At 30.9% G+C, this 23,393-nt stretch overlaps 1 protein-coding gene across 14 annotated transcripts in view; it reads right to left on the bottom strand.

The window, feature by feature from the left end:
- LOC143255737 (CYFIP-related Rac1 interactor B-like) overlaps nt 1-23,393 on the bottom strand; it is a 73,671-nt gene that overhangs the window by 5,667 nt on the left and 44,611 nt on the right. For all 14 annotated transcript variants that reach the window (XR_013030811.1, XM_076511889.1, XM_076511883.1 and 11 more), the window contains 5 exons: nt 18,849-18,985; nt 13,888-13,962; nt 10,589-10,791; nt 886-1,012; nt 34-104 (listed from right to left, as the gene is read on the bottom strand). Coding sequence is in view for 13 of the 14 variants with exons in the window: in XM_076511889.1 (XP_076368004.1) it covers nt 34-104; nt 886-1,012; nt 10,589-10,791; nt 13,888-13,962; nt 18,849-18,985 (613 nt within the window). In the remaining variant the exon portion in view is untranslated. The remainder of the gene's footprint in view (nt 1-33; nt 105-885; nt 1,013-10,588; nt 10,792-13,887; nt 13,963-18,848; nt 18,986-23,393) is intronic.

Raw genomic sequence — 23,393 nt, 5'->3', positions numbered from 1 at the left:
CATTAAGTGGATAAACTTGAAATCCAAACTCACCTAAGAGCATTTAGTAAACCTTCTACAACATTAGGTGGCTGTTCTTTTAGAACTTTAATAGACCCTTTCACCTGAAATATAGGATATATACTAATGTTTTTATATGAAACATGTACATCAATTAGTTTTACAGTATAAGACAAGATAGCCTTTACCTAGCAATTCATTTACACTGATTTAAATACTTGCTTTACCAGTCATGCTTTTGTTTTTAATGTTATTATATAGAAGTTTTAATACATAAAAACAAAATAATATTTCACAATCTTAGCCATTTCTCCACATGAGTTGTGGGTATAGCAATGCAACAAAATCAGTTTGTGCTTTCTGAAAATGATTAAAAACATTCTATTTTTCTCAAGTCTAAATACATCACTTACAAAATAATTTGCTTCATTACTCTATATTTCAAACTTCTGACTTGATCACAGGAAAACCATATCAAAATCAAATATCAAGTGATGATATTTTTAACAATTAAAAACTGTTAAAGTATAGTTTTCAATTCATATTTACACAATCTTGTTTCTCTTTCTCTCTGTTTTATTTCTGATTTGGCTTTACAATAAATGACATTTTTCAAGTAATATAATCTTCGTCTCTTCATGGGCCACTGGTAAGTCTTAGAACGTATATTGCCAAAATACAGTGTTCAAAGTCCTCATTGTGGACAGAGCAGAAACAGACCATCATGAAGCTTTGCATTAGAAAAAAACTATGAACACAGAAAATTGTGAAAAAACAAACAAACTATTACTGCATATAATGAGCTGAATAATTTTTTTCTTTATAAATTTATTAAAACAAAATTCAGGAACAAAACTAAAGTTTTGTTGAAATAGTGTTACTTACATCAACATGCGATGTCTTCGCAAAAGCTCCTACTGGATGAACATGGTCATAAAGTATAATAACTCCAACCATTACTCTTAAAACAAACAAGTTGGTGTCCTCATTTTGGAACCTTGCACAGAATCCACTAGCAAAAGATGTTCAAGATGATATATCAAATATATTAAACAGCGATATTCCTTAAACAATGTACTAGTTACCAAACTTTTTTTGTATCAGATAAATCAATACTTATAGATTTATAAATCAATTGTCCAAGTGAAAGGCATATTGTTGTACAAAACTGGAGAGCAAAAACACCTCAATATACAGATAAAACTTTCAACAAAACACAGATCTACATACCAAGTATTAAAATTTATAAAAGATCTTTTAATAATTTTTTCTGAAATGTTAGTGGTTAAGTGAAGTTTTGCAGAATAAAAATGAAAAGATAAAGTTTTTAGCAGTTACCAATTCTGAATGTTCTGAAATATTCAGAACATGCACAAGTTCTGCTTTTGTGTTATGAGTAACTTTTAAAATTTTTAAACTGTTTAATCTGTTATGAAAATGAAATAATAACTCAAACTCCTTAGAAAAAAAAAGGCCTGCAAGTTTTCTCTACTTTCCAGGCTAATAATGTTAAATTATAATTTCTCTAACCATCATCACTTGATGAAGGGTAAGTATTTGGTTGTAACATTGCCAAATAAAAACAACTCAAGAAATACTGATATAGCCTTGTAGTTTTATTATATCTACAGTAAGGCTTGTCATTGCCAGGTGGTTAGGATGCTCAACTCGCAATCTGCAGGTCACAGGTTTGAATTCCTGTCACACCAAACGTGCTCTCCCTTTCAGCTGTGGAGGCATTATAATGCAACGGTCAATCTGACTATTTGCTGGTAAAAGAGTAGCCCAAGAGTTGATGGTGGGTGGTGAAGACTAGCTGCCTTCCCTCTAGTCTTACACTGCTAAATAATGGACAACTAGCATAGATAGACCTCACGTAGCTTTGCATGAAATTCAAGAGAAACCAAACAAAAAATTGCCTACAGTTAAATTTTCAGTACATTTCTTTTTTCTTTAAAAACTGTTAGTGTTAATACAAAAGCTTTCTGTAGAAACATTAAATAAATTTTTGATAAGAGTCTGAGCTCCACAATACTATTATTTAAACTTTTTTCTTTATCCTGATGTGAAACAAAACTGAGTTGCTCCATTCCTTCTTATAATTGTAGCAACTTTTTTTATGACATGGACTTATTAGTTCAATAAATAATGTGTACTTACAATGAGGTAACATAATATTTTTTATAGAACATGAAGTTTTAACCCTTTCCAGATTAATTATCACCTTTCATGTGTAGGTGCACAAAAACATTCAATATTCTAAAATGTAAGTAAAAAATAATTATTCTAAATGCATTTTAAAACATTTTCATTGATAAATATTTTATAATTGATATTATGTCACTTTATAGCATCTATTTTGCACAATTTGGAAAGAAAAATGAAAAAAAAAGTTCACTCTTGTACTTCTGGATAGATCTGAAAAGGTTTTCTTGCAAATAATGCCCTTACCAATTTTTTTTCCTAAATTTTTCAGTCTTCCCCAGAGCACAAGTTTATATTTGCTATGGAATTAGCATCCCTTGAGAATATAATTCTCAATAATTTGTTTTCATGTGATGTTTGGAAGACTTAAAATCCAATCACAGATTTGGGAATTTGTGTACATCTTCTTAACTGATTCTTTATATTTCCCAAGACATTATTGTATTAAATTATACTGCTATGAAAACTAAGAAAATTTTCTTCTGTGATAAGCCATTAGATAAGCCTTATTAGTTTTAGAGAGTACAGCAGATGATGACAAGATATTCCAGTCAATAAAACAAAGATACATAAACAACATTTTTGAATGAGACCAATCCTATTAACATGAAACCTCTTCAATTATGAATTATGTAAACAGCAAGCTTCAATCTGAAAATGACACTTCAAAAATGGAAAAACTGTTGTGTGCAACTCTTCTAAAGCAGCAGACTAACTATAAAAGGGAAATTAATAGTAGTATATGCTGCTTCAATGTGCACTCAAATAGCAGTGGAAGAAGCTGTCTTTAAACAAAATAAACAATAATGAAAACAAAAATAAATTTAGAAGACACAAAACAATTATTGGAATTAGTAATTAACAAGTGTTTCATGTTAATAACTTGCATGTACAAATGAAGGTCAATGAATTGAAAATCTATTATCTTCAGTGTTATCAACAATATTCCTCATCAGCATTGAAACAAAGGGCATTAATATGACTATATTTCCACCACTTTTGTGGTTGAGATATGTTGATGATATCTTATGTGACATTAAAGAAGAAGAAATTATGTATTTTGTGTAGTAAATTAGTAAACAACACAAAAACATAAAATTCACAAAGAGAAGAATAGTTTTACAAATTTCCTTAACATGAACATAAAAAAATGAAGCATTTAGTTTAAAAAGGCACCATAAGAACAACAACATTTATGTAGACTGATTTACCATGCACAATAAAAATAGTAAAAATTGAAACATTAAAAGGATGTATAATAACAATACTGAGACTATGCACCATTGAAATCATGAAAAAAGACATTCAAAACATAAAATTAGTACCTTATAAGAATAACTGATGGTAAAATTAAAAAAATGACAAACCAAGAAAAAGTAAACACATACAAGTACAACAAGAGAACTGATCAAAATGCATGAGAACTATCAAGTTGTTCAAAACATAATGGCAGATTTTAAATTTTAACTTTAATAAGAAATAAAAAAAATCAAAAGCAACTTCATTAATTAAAATAGAAACCTAGTGAATCTACACACTTTTGCCAACAAGAAAGGAGACTATTTATGCCATGACAATAACACCCTCAAGTCCTAGAACTCAAAAATTCTTTAAAGCCATTCTCTGCTACTGCTTTGTTGCTGAACCGTTTGTCCTGTAAAAAGTCATCCAAGTGCTTGAAAAAGTGGCAGTCAGTGACGAAAGGTCTCTGGAGTAAGGAGGATGAGGCAATGTTTCATACCCTATTTCACTGAGCTTCTGTAGCATCATTTGAGCTATATGTGGCTGAGCATTATTATAAAGCAAGATTGGTCCTCTTTGACTGACTAATGCTCATATTTTTTATGCAACTTTCTACACATTACTTCCAATTCTTGACAGTAAGTCTCTGTAGCAATATTTTGACCCTATTTTAGCAAGCTGTAATAAATAATACTGGCAGCAAACCACCAACAGTGACCATAATCTTCTGCTGGTGAAACATTGGCTTTGGGAAATGTTTTGGAGCATGTCACAGTTAAGCCATTGCACAAATCACTTTATCTTTTCATAAAGGTTTCACCTTTTGGCAAGTAACAAACCGATGAAAAAATGGGTCATTTCTGTTGCACAAAATCAGTATAGAGCACAATTCAAAATGGTGATTTTTCTGATTCTCACTAAGTTAGTGTTGAACCCATTTGTAGAGCTTTCTCACTCTTTCTGTTTGCACTAAATGGTCCAAAAAAGTGATGATGTCAACATCAAATTCTTGTGCCATTTCTTGAACATTTTGGCACAGATTTGTTTTACTACTAATGCTGTCAACTGGTCACTTTCCAAAGCAAAAGGATGTCTTTTGTCCTCCTTATCTTCACGACTCACATTTCCATTACAAAACTTTTGGAACCAACAATGTACTGTACTTTCGGAGGTGGTTCCTCTGTCCCATGCTTGGTTGATATTGTGAGCTGTTTGCAATGCATTATAACCAAGTTTGAATTCATGCAAACAATGATGTGCAACTTTTTTTTCCCGTCATTAATTGTAAGAGTCTGAAATGTTGGAAATAAAATTTTAGAAAAGAATAAAAGCACTAACAAATAAAACACTAACAAATAAAAACACTAACAAATAAAAGCACTAACAAATAAAAGAAAGTTGTAAAAAAGACAGGTTTCTTATTCTTATAAATGACTAAAATTTAACGTAAAACTGCCATTATTTTTCAAACAACCTAATATATATATAATATATATGGATCAATGTGATTTATAAGTGTTATCAGTAAAAATTTAGCCAAAAACACAAATTAAATATAAAAAAAACTAAAACACAAACTAACATTAAATAAAAGTTTTCTACTGAAGTTATATAACAGTGCAAAATGTCACAATGATACAGAGTATAAAATAAAATGTACAGACTATAAAAGTTTCTGTACAGGAGAATCATGTCAGAAAATAATGACCATGGAGAAGATGAAAAACAAAGAGAGTGAAAAACAAACAAGCATATGATTGAAAAACAATACAAAAATAAACTTTCAAAATATTAAAGTATTGGAAAAAAGAAAACCAAAAAAAATTTAGAAACACTAAAAATCAGCAAACTAAAACCTAACATTTGTAAAACATCAGGAGTGCTATTATATTTCTATCAAATTAATTAAATTTAAAAACTATTACTGTCAATAAAACATTCTATTTTTTAATTTTTCTTTCAAAAAGTTTTTGTTATCTATAATTACTGATATTATAATTGCCATTTATATTTTGTTTTTATATCCATTTTCAATAATTGTCACTAGCAATATTCTACCTGTCTTTTAGAGGTATCGTCTGTCAATGAGCTCTGGTCAAGCTAAACTATGCATCAGGACATTCTTTGATGATGGATATTTTGTTTTATAATGAATTAAAACAAAATTATTTCTAATTTATTATCTCAGATAATTTTTTAGTTATTTTTATAAATATAAGTAAAAAATGAAATGAAATAACAACTCACTGAAACTGTGCAATTGTTAAACTGCTAGGTTTGAGTAAAATAATCAAACTGTTAATTTTTCTTTTGAAATCTTTCAAACCCTTTCCACACAAATATGTTACTAACATAATGCAACAAGAGTATTACACGTTCCTTCCATGACTACGGACATGAGGATTGTTCTATTAACATATTATAATTTGTAAGATCAAAATAACTGTGATGGATTTACTATTATATATTTATTTTAATATCAATGTTTGTTTAAATTACATATATATTTACAAATGCACATAACTTATGCTGTTAAATATGTTGTGAAATTAACACCCATTCACTAAAATTGCAGAAGGGTAATGGGAAAAGGTTAGAGGAAAGTTGTGAATTTTACATAAGAAACAAATGGGCTGAAGAACTATGGAAGGCAGCAGTACAACATATATACCATCGATGAACCTTCACAGGGCAAAATCAGAACAGTCATAGGAGTATGAAAAGGGAAAAAAGTATTAACAGAGAAGTACCCTCTTGAACAGCCAAAGTTTTGGACAAATAAAGAACAAACAGGAAAGAGAAGGATATTAGTCTAAGAAAACAAACACATGATAAAAACACTGTTAAAGTATGTAAGTATGTACACATATACAAATATAGGTGTGTTGTGTTAAAGATTTTTCTACATTAGGCATCTGTGACTTGTTGGCAATAAATTCATAATAAACAAACAACATGTGCTTTGCTTGTTTTAAAATATATATATATATATATATATATTTCTAAACAAGGTGAATATACGTACAAAAATTCTTTACAATATGGAGATTATAATTGTATCTTAAAACATAATACAATTCTTTTCTTCTTATCAAAAGTGCACTTAAGCCAATTCAATTTTTTTTGCAATTCAGTTGAATAGCTGAACTATCTTTTTTTATTTCTTTCACTAAACTATCCATGTATAGTTCACTTATGTTGTCAGTGAGTTATCACAGTTGTATTCTGAGCTTCAGATATCCATCTGCTCTTTTGTATTTAGACCTATTTCAATAAATAATCCTCTGCTTTTTGTCAAAGTCCACAAGCCAGGCAGGATCAGTTGCTTTAGAACATCCTTTGATGAGACAAATTATTATAGTAAAATGTCAAAAAACTGTTAGTTTTACTTCAACATACCAATCATTAGGCTGCTCATTCCCACAATGATTAACTTTGCATTTAACTGAACTTCTCTTTCCCATGACTTTATTTTGCTTCCTTTGCCATTTCTCTTCCTCTCTTCTGTTGCTGCTCTTCTCTCTATTGCTCTCATTGTTGTTTAACAAACTTTCTCAGTTAAACTGTCTTTTAACCCAAGATTCTCCCCTTTTTTTACCCATTTAACAAAATCACCTGACATGGTTATATAGCATAATTGTAATCTCTACAACTGTTTACCACTGTAAAATCCTGGTTGGTGCACCAATTGTCAGGCAACTTACTTATCAAGTACTATATATTAAGTAAGTATATGGGTGTGTTGTGCTGAGGATTATTCTACGGTAGGTGTCTAATTTGTTGGCAATAAATTCAAAAATAAATGAACATCACACACTCCACCTGTTTTCAAAATAACATATATATTTGAACTAGTTAAATGGATGTACAACAAATTCTTTACTTCAGATCACAGGCATTTCATAAACACTGTATGTAGTTTTATTCTCATCAAAAGTCCACTTAGGCTTATTCATCTATGTTAGAATTCCAGTTGACATGACAAACTATCTTTCTCTATTTCTATCACACTAGTATTTCATGTATAATTCACTTACAATACAGAGTGAATTACTACAATAGTATGTACTGCTCTTCCAGTAATCATCTGGTCCTTGTACCTCAGATATTGTTTGTTCCTTTCGTCAAAGTGCACTCATGTTGGTTCAATTACTTTAGTACTTCCTTTTATAGAATAAACTATACTTCTTATCTCTCTTAAAACTGCTAATTTTGCTCAAACATATTAATCATTAGGGTTCTTACCTATATGGCAGTTGACTTTACGATTAACTGTTTTTTGGCCAAACTTTTAATTCCCATAATTTTATTTTCTCGTCTGCTCTGCCTATCTGATGTTCCTGCTCACCTCGGACTAGTTATATATTTATCACTTAATCATTTGCTTGCCTTATAGGAAATTGCTATATCTTTGACATCAATAAGTTTCATGCCTATTCAATAGCTGCAGCATCAGTGAATTACAAACACAAAATATGATTATGATGGAGTTGTAACTAAACTTTTCATAACCTTTACTTTAAAATAATTGCTCTTAATTCTCTTTTTATGAAAAAAAAATAAACAATCATGAAACATTCACTTACAAAATAATTAATAATGTCTACACTAAACAGTATTTTATACCATGACAAACATCAAATGTGAACACATCATAACAAGAACATTCACATGCAAACAATAACAGGAACAGAGACTAAGGAAAGGTGATTTAAAGAATACAAAGTCAAAAGGTTCAACATAATATGGAGAATAACATGTAGTACCACACAGAGGTGTTAATTTGGAAGGAAAGTAGGGCAGAAAGGTTGGAAAAATGAGAGAAACAAAATAACCATGAACAAGACTGGCAAGTGGAAAACACCAGCAAAGTCAGTAAACCGAAAAGTGGCAGATAATGCCACCTATAGTTTACAACTTAGGAAACCAAAAGACTATTCAAAAAGCCAAGGCAAAAAGGTTGGAATGCAAAGAACCATAGGATGGGCCACACCCAAAACAGTACAGGTAACATGAATGTCAGTACACCATCATGGAGGAAGAGATAATAGGATAAAAAAAAGAAGAACGCTACATGTGAAAGTCCGATCCTTCAGTCAAGGGACCTGACAAAATCACAAGTGAAGATGGAGTGCAAATAGAATTAGATGATGCATACTGGAGTGGAAATCATGTGTAAGCTTGTAGGAAAACATTACATGAAATATTCTGAAGTATGGAAAAGACATGTGGGAGAAGATGTAAAGGAGGATTTGTACATAGGTATAAAACTGAATAATCCTGATTAAGAGCAACATCCATTTACACTAGAGATGGGGAACTTGAGACCAAAATTTTAGAAGTGGTGTACTGAGAGGAACAACAAATGTGTTCAAATCTGGGACACACCATAAAACCCTAAAAAATGGGTAGACCTGAAGAACACATCATAGGGAATATTTTATAGAGATGGGATAACCAATCCACGACCAAATTCAGGACACCTGGATTATAATATGCCAACAAAGTGATGAGACAACAGTAGGCTCAAAACAAAAGATCCAGTGTGATAAAACAGAGGTCTGTTGAACAAGTACCTCTTAATGATGAACAGGATTCCTACAGAAAGGTCACAATGAACCACTAACTGGCCCATAAGAGTCTGCAGGAAGTGAAGGAAAGCCCAGTGAACAGCAAGATGGAGAGAAGACTCGAAAAAACCAATGCCTGAGCGTAGAGATACCCCCCAAATCAGGAAAAGAAGCATCCGTAGAAGGTGACATTCCAGATGAGGAGGAGGAACAGGAACACCCACAGTAGTATTGTTTAAATTCAACTATCAACTGAAGTTAGTCTGTAAGCTAAGAGATGCATCTATGGAATTCCGAACAAGACTTCAATGGTTTATCAAAGCCCACTGTCAATAATGCAAGAGAGCACAACAAAGAGGAATGAGAGCTTTGAGAGAAGCCCAAATTCCCAAAAGAGGGAGAAAGAAAAAGAAAAACCTTTTGTGCAGTGAGAGGAGAGAATGGGATGCTACTGAAGAGGGACAGGTAGGGCCTGATGGAAGGAGAAGTTGAAAAACACCCCAAAATGAACCAAAACATGTGTGGGTGTGAGATAAAATGGCTACACTTTGACAACTGTTCTGCAGAGGAAACTGAAGATGTAGAACTTAAATGTATTTTGAGGATGCAAAAAGTAGCTTCACATCCATAAATTGATAGAAACAAAGATCCCTGGAATGAAATATGCATACAAAAAACAAGATCCTGAATGAAACAGAACTGTTTGACAGTGGGGGAGATTGATGCAAGTAGATGACCAAACTTATTGCAATGACTTTCAAAACCCATAGATCAACTACCAGGAGAGAGGATAAATAAAATGCTTTGTAACTCTCCACAAAAGAGAACAAAAATGTAAAGAACAGTGCAAACAAAACAGAAAAATTAAAAAATATAAACCTGAGGATAAGTGAATCAAGCCACAAGTAAATCCATGACTACATAAAGCTCTTTGTGGGAAGAAGTAAGATATCATACCTGAAAGAAATATTTTTAATGTTTTTTTTCAAAAAAGTGGTCCACAACAAAACTTTAGAAATTTCAAAATATAAAAAAATGACAGAAAAACTAAGCCAAATGATATTATTTTATAATGTCAAAAGCTTCCTAAACTCCAGGCAACATATGTTTTTCAACTGTGATTAGGACATAGTTAAGGTATATCACTGATACCCCCCTCTGGTATTGCAACGGTTAGTACTTCCACAAAATGATTCATTCAGCTAACAACTCTAAAAACTACTCGATGATAAAATACCCATATTGAGACCAATAAAGTTTGAAGGTTTTGCAAGGTTTTGCCATTATCAGCTACCAGTAGTTTACATACACACAGAAATATATATACAGTATGGAATATGCAGGTCATACAACCAGAAACTGCTTAACAGCTTAGTAAAGGCATCTTGGTACTCTGTTTTCAGACAACAAATGCCTAGAAGACTATGCCCTTTTTAACATTTACAGTTTGCAGTAATCATTAAGTTTGGAAGATATGAGTGAGATACATAAGAACATAAGCTCATGATCTTCATGTCAATTAGAATAAAAAAAAAATTGTTTTTTGACAAAAATCATTCTTGAGAACTTACGGATTTTCAACCATTCGTTGGCAGACTTTTGCCATTGTGCCTAAAGTCTCTGTCGTATTCTCAATGGGAAGGTCTTTATTGTCTGCTACAAACTGTGTTGTTGCATCACTTAGCATCTTCAACATGGGTGTGGCATGAGCATAAAACAGGGACATTTTATTGGCCAGTTCATTTGGTACTTCAAGCTCTTCATCTACAGGGTCCTAGATGAAGTTTAACAAGACTCATTTTAATATCACTCTAATCTTATTCAGCAATGCGAAATGCAAAAATCTTAGGCATTCATAAAATTGATTTTAGTGATTCAGTAACTAATAAATAACACTAGACAAGCACATGCTGAACATTACAGATAGAAAAATAAATCATATGTATAGATTAAAATCAATCCATGATAAAATTTCAAAACTTATTGTTAAGAATAGTAAAATTAAGTTTAGCACAGAGAGATCTAATTCTATTAAAATATTTTAAAGCTGAGATATATATTAGATGCATACAATTTATGTATTTTTATGCATATTGTGAAAGACCTAAATGAAAAGTGTACTGCAAAATAATGCATTCAAAAATCAATAATACAATAAAAACTAATAGAGATGGGCCTAAGCATAATTATGTACTTTACAATGTTACACAAGTTAATGAAAAACACAAAATATCATTGAACAAAAAGACTTGTACATTTCTCCCATGAAACAGTTCTTTGGAGACTAATGAAACAACTGTTTTAATCATCTACTGCCGATGATTAGTTAGATATAATTTGATTACTTATTGTTTTTCTTTTCTGCAATTTGAACGCTTTAGAATTTTCACTCCATTATAATACACATGCACACACACATATATGTGTGTGCATGTTTAAATGAACAAAACAAGCCCAAACAAAAAAACAAAATTAAATTGGAGATACTAAATAAATTAAAAGGACCTCCAGGGTACATTTTATATGGGATATAAAATGTGCTGTGGGTTTTGGAGGTAAATTTATTACATGCTTGGACTTACTGTTTTTAACACAGTCCTTCCTTTAGATTTTATCTTGTTTAATTGTCTAAGCATTAATTATCTGTACATGTGTATGTGTATATAATATATATATATATATAAACACATATACAAACTTTTTGATACCATGGACCAGCTTACTGGCTCCCAAAACTGTCATGGAACATTATATACAATGAAAATCCTTATGATTTACTTATGAATATTCTGCCAATTATTTGATTGTTCATATTCTTGAAATTCTATAGACTGGCACCATTCCATAAACCAGTGGTTGGCATACACTGCTTTAATTTACAGATATATAGATTATAAATTAATGCCACGGTTAGTCATGCTAGACTGTTAGGTGGAATTTTGTTAAAATATCAAAAAGCCATGTGAAAAGATAAAAATAAACCAAAGTGGAGATTACCTTCCAACTCAAATGCTATGAAATAATGTACTTCATATTATGTATTTTTTTCTCAAATATATAAACAATTTTGCAAAACTTGCTGCAGAAATTAAATTTAGGCTCACACGACACTTATTAATGAAAATCCACATTCACATAACCAGCTCTTAAGTCGTCTTACCAAGACCTAATATATAATAACACTTAATACGGTGCACTACACATTTCTACATAGCACACTAAATAACACTTAGGATGGATGTGCTTTGACAGCAGAAAGCTTATAAAATTTATTAGCAACAATAAAGATTCATTATGGATAGGGAAGTTTTGTACTCATTTGTCAATATTAATGAAATTGCCAATGCTTTGTTTTGAAACATACCAGCACTCTTGTCTCCCACCATCTACACAATATTCTAAATCAAACACTCAAAAGCAAATTGTTCAAATTTAATATTTAAGTTACTGTTCCAGTGAGCAGGTAACTTTGCAATTTTACTAATTTGCTTCCAAATTCATTGATCACCATAACTTATGTGTGTAAACTATGCTACAGTCCTAGGTCTAATTATCAAAACAAGTACAAAAACACATTTTTAGCATTTTAATATGCTATAACATAAATTCTTATTTAGCCTAATAAAAACTGTTTCTGAAAATAGCATAAATATTACTTTCTATTAGTAATTTATTTGAACCATCACATTTTTTTTTCAGTTTTTTTAATGAACAAGCTTTCATTTCAATAACCTGAGCCCTCTACATGTGCAAGATGTTTAATAAACACACAATATAAATTATTATTTATCCAGTTAACACCTTTATAGTATTAATTAGTGAATTCATCAAAAAAAACAAACAGATAAACCTATCTAAATACAGTTGCAAAATAATTATGTTGTTAGTAACAAAGTGTAAATTTTTAATGAGTGTTACCTACAACTTCAAATAAAGAATTAAAATTATAGCAAAAATAACAGCTTACAAAAATTAGGAAATTTTTGATAGGTTATCCTTTATATATTAATGGTTTAAACTTTTAATATTATAAAAAACCTCTGAATAGCAGTAAATCAAGTCAACCACGTTAGTTATAATATTGTGAAAAAACAAAACAAAAAAACAACAGTGGTGAACAATATCTCCAAAGTCAAGTCTAAATTAGTTCAAACCAAGAGGAATGCTTACAAAAAACTATTAATAGCATCACACTGTAGTTCTAATTAAACCAACACAATCAATGGGACACACATATACCAAAACCACTTTTTGTTTTTTTTTCCTATCACAGTGAAAAATTATGAAAGCTGGTCATATCAAAAAGGACCAAAATATTTTTCATAAAATTTACTAACTACAAATACCATTCTTCCTAAGCTGCTGCTATGTGTTACATGACTTTAGGAGAGTCAAAAATAAAATGTGCAACACATGATAATTAGTATACATTAATCAAAATAAAGTTTTTCTCTTTTGTACCTCCTGGTCATACAGATGTTAAATTTCACACTAAGGACTTGACTACTGCAGAAAAATATGTTAGAAGCAAATTATTCTCAAATCCCCGATTCTTTTTCAACTCATTATGATAAAGATATGTACCTTTTTCTACTTGATTAACTAAATCACTGGATTGTAGTTCTGTGTATTGCAGAATACTGTCAACTACTATGGTGAGCCAACCAATACTGTACTACTTTAAAAGCTTAAATTGTGTTTATGATAGAAATATTCATGAATCAAATTAGAATGGAAGAAGGCAGCAAGTCACTTGATTCAATTATATCAGAAAATAGAGAACCACAACTGCCAACTCTCAAAGCTGGAGAGAGCATCACAATTGATCACATTAATTCTGTTTTATAGCTAGCAAATACTACAAACTTACTTGGTTTGTTAATCGAAGCCTGCTGACAGTTCTTCTGTAATAGCTAAAATCATTCTGTATTGCAGGATTGGTCATCTGAACAACAACAATAAAATCAGAAAAAGAAATATAAGACTTAGCAAAATTTACAATGAAAACATTTTATAATTATTTATATTGTGATCAATCATGAAACTTTTTCATAATGTGTTCAGTGGCAAAGCTTACACTTAACAGCTTTCTCAGTAATTTTATAACCAGAAATATATTTTAATGAGAAAAGTATTTCATTGAACTAGAAAATAACAAAAATTCATTTTTTTTATCCTCACTTGTTATTAATTTCAATGTAATAAATAAATATCAAACCACAAAAGCATGGAAAACTTAAGGGAAAGAATGTTGCTGTGATAAAGTTTATATTCTTAAATATTATGAATTACCATCTATAAAAAATTTTAATTTACATAAAAAACAATGTAACAAAATGTATAAAATAATCCTCCAAAGAATTTTATTAGGTTAATGTAGATCTAAAACTATCACATGAAATAAATCAAAAACTCATTTTAATAATTACAGTTATTTCAAAATCTTGGATTTCAAAACTATTAAAACATAATGGAGTTAGATTTTATCTTATCCATATTGAGAATCATAAGTTTTTATTCAGGAATTTGGATGTGGTAAAGGGTGCTTAAAAATTTTGCAGTAGGTATTCAGTATGTTTACTATCACATTCAATTAGCACATTAAATCTACCTATATATAACACTAATGAAAGTATCATCTACTCCAGATTACATTGACTGGTATTCATAATAGTCCCACACATATACTTTATTTTTAAATCTCATATTGTTAAAAGTAAAGAAATAAAAGAAATCTAGATTCTTAGGAAACACTCTTAAGAATACAATATAATGTGGATTTGAAACACCCTGTACTACATCCGAATATGGTGTTTTCATTATAATAGCACTTTTTCATAATTTTTACAGTATATATTTAAATATGTTGTTTTTTTAAATAACTGAATTACAAATGCAAACAGTGAAAACAATAAGTCTGTTTTTAAACTATTTTAAAAACTTCATTAACATTTAATATGCTTAATACTAGAATATAACATTTCATTCATTTTACCTATTGGATGCCTAGAACTCGTTTAACAAACAATTCTGTTTGCATAGCCATATATTCTTAACCACAATCATATAACTTTCTATGCACATAACCTTTTGTTATTAGACATCTAGAATTTCTACCACAAAAAATATTTCTTATGAGAATATACCATGTCTACAGAATATTAAACATCTACTAAGTTTGAAAGCTGCTAGGATATTTAAGGGTTGATTATAATAGCAAAAATTATAATCTAATTCATCCAACAGAGCCAATTACTATTCTATTCATTTTCTCTATTATACCTTTTCATCAAACATGCATTTCTATCATTTTTTTGTCTTAAACCAAAGTTACAATTTCCTCTTGTTAAAATAGATTATTCACTTCAATATCCCATATCTAGTTTTCTGGGGATTTTTTACCTATTTTTAAATATTATGGGAAATCCCTAAATGTCTAAAATATAAAGGAGGTGCTGCAAACATGTGAATGGAAGGGTTACAAAGGGAACAAAGGGTTACAAATATTAACATATCTATGAAGAAATACCTAATATTTTGGTTAGTATTAATATTGTAATCTCATGACACATTTTTTGCATATTTATCTGGATATATAACAATATAACAATTACATACATTCTAAGAGTGATATAATCAAAAAATGTTATTTTCAATTAAAGAGTTTTATTTAACATTACATATATATGCACATGCATATTTCTAATTGCATTCTTTTAAAAAGTCACATCTGCAACTGACAAAATGAGATTAACATGTATATCTGTTGTTATAAAGTGCCAGTTAACCCTTTTGTAATGGGTTTGGTATAATATAGCTTGTTTACACATTTGCACACATTAGCATTTATACTATAACTTCTGATGCAGCATGTGTATCTTAACAAAATTTGATAGACTTTTCTCCTAACAATCTCAAATATTATTTGTGTAATCTCTAACACCTAAATATATATGAAACATTAGTTTGCAGTTGGACTTTATTCTTATTTTCTTTACCCTATGTGAGGTCTGTCAATTTAACTGACTTTGTTACCATCATAAAAAAGTTAGGAAATAGATATAAACTATGTTATTTTTTGTTCTAGAAAGACTAAAAATGTGCCTAGCTAACATTATATAACTTGCATTGACAAAGCACATGTGCATTCATGTTACTGTATCCAATAATATAATACTGACCATTAGTTCTTCCTGTCTTGGCTGTGTTTTAGTGAACTAGTATTTTGTAATATACAGTCACATATCAATTATTATACATTATATAGGTAAATAGATTATTACTATTCAAAAATAAGTTATTAAACCTATTTTTCTTAAAATATAGAATGAAAAATAATGAAGTAAAGTGAACAATTATCTCTTCTAGTTATGACTTTTGAACTCATGTTGCTGCAAGACTTAAGACTGCTAAGCCTTTTAAAATTTTGCACATGGAGGATAACAAACACTTTTTAATAGGTTTATATATATGCAGTTTAATAACCAAAAATCAATTACTATACTGATACCATAGAATTCCATTATAACTTATCAAACTTAGTAACTAAGTTATATTTAGGTCTAAAAAATATGAAACTTCCAGCAGACGAAAGACACATCCTACCTCCTTGAAATCTTGACTCAAAAGAATGTGATAGCCTTTAAATAGATTAAAATGGCTGAAAAAAGCAGTATGGAGACATTCTAAGTTGTCAGTTGGTTATTTAGATATAATATATTGAAGCAAAAGTATATAAAAGATAATTTTCAAAAATGGAAAGAGAAGGTGAACAGAACCACTGTGTTTGATTCAGTATGTAAGACATATCTTAGCAAAATAAAAAGATATGAGGTTCTTATTTTATATTCCAGCTTAATCATATTGGTAATTTGAGTTTGTATTTGGTACAAAACTACAGACTTCCTACTTTGACACCACAAACTTCAAATCTGAACCAGTGCTGCATTCAACATACCAAATGAATCCCAAAAAGTAATGTTTAGGTGTACTCTTTTAATATTTATTTTTAACTTAAGAAAATGATTCGTATATAATAATAAAGTCTGAATTATAATCTACAATTTAATATAAAACTTATTAATGTAAATTCATAAAATAGTAGTTGATTAAAATTCCATATGAAAATCAAGAAATACAATGACATGACCTTTGATATGCAACATGTTGTGAAAACGTTAAACCAGATAAGAACCAGTTAAAAATTTTGGACTCTGATCTTTACACTATGCAATTTATTCTCAAGTTGATGCAATCTACTGGAAATTTATTTTACATAATTACTTCTGTTTACAACCTATACTTGTTTACCACTTACAAATATCTACTTTAAACTAATAAAGTAAATTCAAAGTCTGTAAAACCAAAATGAAAAAAGAGAGTTTACAATACTAGCACTCAAAATAAATAAAAACAGAAAGAAAAACTGTGATTCTTTAAGTTCAACAAACCACAACTCTGGTTGAGCCTTGCTTAACATCACACCAAGCTGAATAAAAGAAATATTGTGTTTCACATCATACACTAGAGTTATATTATTTGTGGTTTGCTAATTCATTTATTCTGAAGTCTTATGAAAAGAAACATTTAATAAAACCACAACTAACAAACTGATAGACATGTAAAACATTTAGTTTTAAAAACATGAAAATATGTAGAAAAATATATATTTCACCAGAACTAATAACCAACTGTAAAATGCTCAAATGCTTTTCTCTATCTATATAATAACAAGCTTGTTTACATGATTGTTATGGAAATGATGTGTGCATACATGGGTATTCAGATAGTAAGATGTATGAGCATTATCATGACAAACAAAAACTGTGTATTATTATACTAGACTACCAGTGACCAGCAAGACATCTGTGTTCAGATTAGTGCCTTTATTGTAACAGTACTTCTTTGAATACAAAATCTTTAGAATAATACAAAAAAGTTTAATCACTGACAATGAAACCTTGTAATAGTATAATTTTGCCATCAGTATGCCTAATAAGCATGTACAGTAATAATTTTACTCAGAGAAACAATGCAAGCAGGAAAGCTCAATGAACAAGTCACTACAACTACTCTATGAATGAAGAAGTAACATTAAAAGATGGATACAAGTATTCCTTATAAGCTATCTTGTACAAGAACATTAAAAGTTTGAAGTTCTTGAAAAGGTCTAATATCAGGTTTTAGAATAACATTAAGTTTATTTATGAATACATTGACCGGCATGGCCAAGTGTATTAAGGCGTTTGATTCATAATCCGAGGGTGGCGGGTTCAAATCCTGGTTGTACCAAAATGCTCACCCTTTCAGCCATGGGGCATTATAATGTGACGGTCAACCCCATTATTCATTGGGAAAATAGCAGCCCAAGAGTTGGTAGTGGGTGGTGATGACTAGTTGCCTTCCCTCTAGTCTTACACTGCTAAATTAGGGACAGCTAGTGCAGATAGTCCTCGAGTAGCTTTGTGTGAAATTCAAAACAGACAAACAATTTATGAATATTATTAAGTACTGTATAGTTTAGTCCTAGCTAAGATAATGTAAAAAATGTATAAAGGTACAGCATTAATTTTATCTCTTTATTGGAATTTGACCTAACATTAGTCAAGGTTTTAAAAAGTATGACCTAAATACAAATGTTTTTACACATTTGATGTCTACAGTTACATTTCATTTCTATTATTCTACAATTCTTGTATTTAAAGAAAATCTGTTGCAATAAAGATAATAATTTGAGAGCAAAACATTTTGTGGGTCTCTGCTAGTATTGTAATTTTGAACATTAAGTATTTAATATTGAAGATAAGATGGATTAAATGTTATTATCCTTACCTTGAGATCATCAAATTTCAAAACAAAGTCCAAGATCTCAGCAAATTGCTTGACTAATGCTTGTTGAGTTTCAAGGTGTTGTGTAGGTGTCATTGGTCCTGAACATAGATCCCACAAAATCTTTGGCACAACTTCTCCTGTAATAATGGCAATACGAAATTGTATAAAAATATTTATATTTCACCTTGAGTTCTTAGACAGAGGATCAGACTCTACTAATCTCCTACTTCATTGTCTAATTATAAAATAAAGTCACTTACTATCCTAAACATATACACAAAAAATCTTCAACTGAATTAGCAGACACAAATTATAATTTTTACTAAGTGGAAAAGATGTTACATTTGAATATTTAAAATTTAATCATACATTTAAACTTGCAAAATGGTTTAAGCAAGATAGCTTCAAATATCAAAAATACCTAAACATATTTTTATACAAATATAACATATGGTATTCCTTCACAAAATATTAATTTCAAATAATGATTTAATCATTATCTTTCAAATCTAACTCACTGGTATTTTCTATTTTGTTTTAAAAAGTATTTGGACATAAATCTCCAGAAATCCTTCAAAACTTTATTCTTTTCTCCTTAACAACATTATTGAAAGTTGTGGATCATTTACTTAAATTCTATACAAGCATGCATAATAATAAACATGTACACATTTAATGACAGTATGATTATCTTTAAATTTTGAATTTTTCACTGAAATTTAGTTCAAATACTTAATGACTATACTATAACAGAAAATCATTATTGCCATATTCTGCTTCATGGATGACCTTAAATTTCGTGATGAACTGCTTCAAATTCCTTTAGAATGTTTTATGTCATTGAAATCATGCAATCAAATAACAGCAAACATTAGTAGGCTCTTACTTTCACAAAAAACATTAAGTAACAGCTTAAAAAAGAAATTATGTTGCTCAGTTATCTAACACTAATAAATAGAGTATAAATATTACAATATTGCTTTGTACATTTTGTATGTTAAAATAAAACGTGGTTTATAATTTAATTGCTTTATGCAATTTAATTTGTAACTATATCAGGCTCTCAAGTCTGGGACATGGGGTCTAACACATCAGAAAAATAATAAATTACATTTAATTATTCTACAACGTTAAAACGTTACACAGAAACTGTAGTAACAAAACGGTGTATACACTTTCTTTACCAGTAAATGTATTTCACACAGATACTTTACTCTCTGCCTGCACTGCCATGTAATATCCTACATGTACCTTAAGCCTTCAACAAAACTCTCTCACCCCCTACACATGCCAAAGTGTGTTGCACCAAACCTGTGATATAATAATCATTACACTAAGCCTTCCACTAACAGGAGGGTGACATAGACTCATTCTTGATGGCAAAACTAACTGCATTTAAAGAGAGGTGTAAGGGTAGGAAGTGGTGCAGAGAGATTGATTGGTTGACATTTATTGGTGCAAAGCACTAGTCTAGGCTATCTGCACCAAACAACTGGCAAAAAAATAAAAGTAAAATTATTAAAATACATTAAAAGGAATTATGTTAAAACAAAACAAAGTACAATTTTCAAATTAAAAAGTTAAATAGAGTGAAAAAAGGCCATTGTCCCTTAAAAATTTAAAAACACAACTGCAATAGACATTTTAACCATCGCCAATGACACTGTCCAGCGTTAAGGGTGAACCCGTGGTAAAAATATATCTTAAATGGTGCCATTGCTCACGGTTGTAATGATGACATGACAGTAAAATGTGAGCTATTGTGACTTCAGTGTTACATAGATTACACACTGGAACATAAATACCAGATAAAAGAAAAAAATTAGTTTGAAAAACCATGATCAAAGCATAGTTTAGTTGCAACAACTTTCTCCTTTAGTTTTAAAGACACCAAAGAGCAATAGGAGGTTTAATCTGGAAAAGCTTGTTATCATGCTGCTCACTCCAAGTTGGCTGCCAAGCCTTGAATACAGGACTGCAGTTCATGTGTGGAACAGGCACAGCCATGATAGAACCAGAGCAGATAGACTTAGCTGCAATGTCAGCGAGCTTGCTTCCATAAATACCAACATGGCCTGCTATTCAGAAAAACTGGATAGAAGTAGATGATAGAGAGAAATGAGCCATTAAGTTTTGAATATAGATGAGAACAGGGTGAGAACTAATATCAAGCGATTCCACAGCCACTAGAGAGCTAAGGAAGTTGATACAAATAGTACTGTTCATGTACTGCATAGCTTCTATGTGATTCAGGGCAAGAGAAGTGGTGTACAATTAGGTAGTGAACATAGAAACTGTAAAGCAGGTTCTGTGTGCAACCACCAAACCCCAATAAACCATGGCAGATCCCACAGAGTCATCCAGTTTCAAACCATCCCTATAAATGGGAATAGACGGATGATTTGAAAGATGTTATCAAACATGCAGAGATGAGTATCTATCTGAAATACATTTTCAGGTGTCAAAAAAATAACTTATGAAATGCTACTCTTCTTTGCACCAAAAGTGCTAGAATTCCACAGTACATATGGTGGAGAGATCCATGCAGAAAATTATAGATATGAACTCCTTTCTGAAAGCAACATGAGAAAATGGAAGCCCATGAAGTGTGACATTCATGAGGCAGGGGTAGCCTAGTGGGATAGTACTCATTCAGAGACAACATCCATCCCAAGCAGGGATTACTCTTTGCTCAAAAGGAGTAACAGAGCAAAATATATCATATAATAAGATTATTTTGCTGTGTGCTAACATGCCACTAGGGTGAGCTAAAAGCAAATAGCACAGCAGTTCATTATCTAACAAGCTGATAGTTAAACAGTAGTGTATAATATGGTTAGAGTAGCATCATTCTGCTGGACCTAACACTAGGAATAACTTGCTTCATAATGTAGTACAGTGTCCTGTATTATGGAATCAGGTAACATCCCAGCTCTATTGCCTAAGGAAGAATCGGGGAAGTAAGCATTCTCCTATGTTCCACAAGAAAAAACAGGTGAAAAATTTGCAGGGAAGAGAACACTAGAGAATGTCATGGACTGTTGTAAACAAACATAATTATCTCAAATAAGGTCCCTCACTGAAAGACAATGTACTTGGTTCCCAGGACTAAGGATAACAGGCATGAACCAGGCGTGAGATCAAGTAGACACTTGGTGCTGTCATTTTGTTTTGCAAATGCAGAATGGTATGAAAGAAATATATATAAACACCACCTATGCAGTCTTGCAGAAAAGTCATCTCACCAGCTGACACTGAGAATGATCTTAATATTTTCAGTACTTCCTCACTTCATGCAGATTTCGAACAGGTATTTCCTGTGAAACAACACCAGCTGTTCTGTGGGTTTTATTGTTTCCATAATATAGATATACATGTACAGGTAGAAGAAAGTGATTGTATGATGTGAAAAAGACAGGAAAAAATAAACAACACACTATTAGAGCAACTGTGAATAGTAGAGAATGATTACTAGAGGGAGACAATAGTCAGGGTGTAAGTAAAAAGGCATAAATCTGTCAGAATTCATCCACATCCCCACCAGCAAGATCTCATAAGGAGACACTAATGGCTAAAGAAAAGCAAAGATATGATAAACATGCTGGGAGGAGACATGCAAAATAAGAAAAGGATAATCACTTACAGGAAATGAAACTGGTCACAAGGAGCATATAACTCAATCAGACAAAGTGGGAAGAGATAAATTACTCGAGGAAAAGGAAACCCATAACAAAAAAAAGACATTAGAAAGGTTCCTAAAAAGGTGCAGTATGAATGAGATAATACTGAATAGAACCATAAATATCAGAGGATATGATTTGGGTTGGAATTATCATACAAGGAAAGCAGAAAGCATCCTCTCAAACCACCCACAGATTGCACAGTCAGGGTATAAGATGAACCTATTCCTGTGGCAAATAGTGTGAAAAAAGACCAAGACAAAAGTGTAAAAATGAGAAGAAGAAGACAATAGAAATGCAGTGATGACAGGATGCCCATAGTGGATATAGGCCTCGGTGAGATAGTCAATCCATAATTAGAACCTGAACATTTGAGACATGAAAGATCAACAACTTATTGTGATGGTTGTGAGACCAACAGAGAAAGCCTAGAACTAGAAAAACAAAGGCTCCAGAAGCAAGTGCCTCCCTGTCGGAAGAACCCTGAATCCAAGATCAGAATTGAATCAACCATGTGGCTTACAATAGTGATAATATCTCTGACCCTCACTGTCTCCAGTTGTGAGGACACAACTTGATAATTCCTGTGAAGGTGTTAAAATCTCAGGAGACAACTGAAAAAATGTAAACATGAAAGTATAATCCTGTTAATCCATAAAACTGAAGTTATGTTGGTCTAGTTTTGTAAAATACAGAGAAAACATTGTTTTGTTTCATTAATTTTTTTATTGGTTAGAAAATGAGCCAGATATGGCAATGGTGCATAGGCTTAATGATGACTTGGAAGAGAATGGGTTTTATATGTTGCAAGGAACAATAGACACAGACACTGTGACATGTGTGCTCCAAATACAAAGCTTATTAA

The sequence above is a fragment of the Tachypleus tridentatus genome, chromosome 7 (genome assembly GCF_004210375.1).
Source record: "Tachypleus tridentatus isolate NWPU-2018 chromosome 7, ASM421037v1, whole genome shotgun sequence".
Classification (NCBI taxonomy): domain Eukaryota; kingdom Metazoa; phylum Arthropoda; class Merostomata; order Xiphosura; family Limulidae; genus Tachypleus; species Tachypleus tridentatus.
Note: the sequence above shows the minus strand (reverse complement) of the source record. Positions and strands in the feature narration are given on the sequence as shown.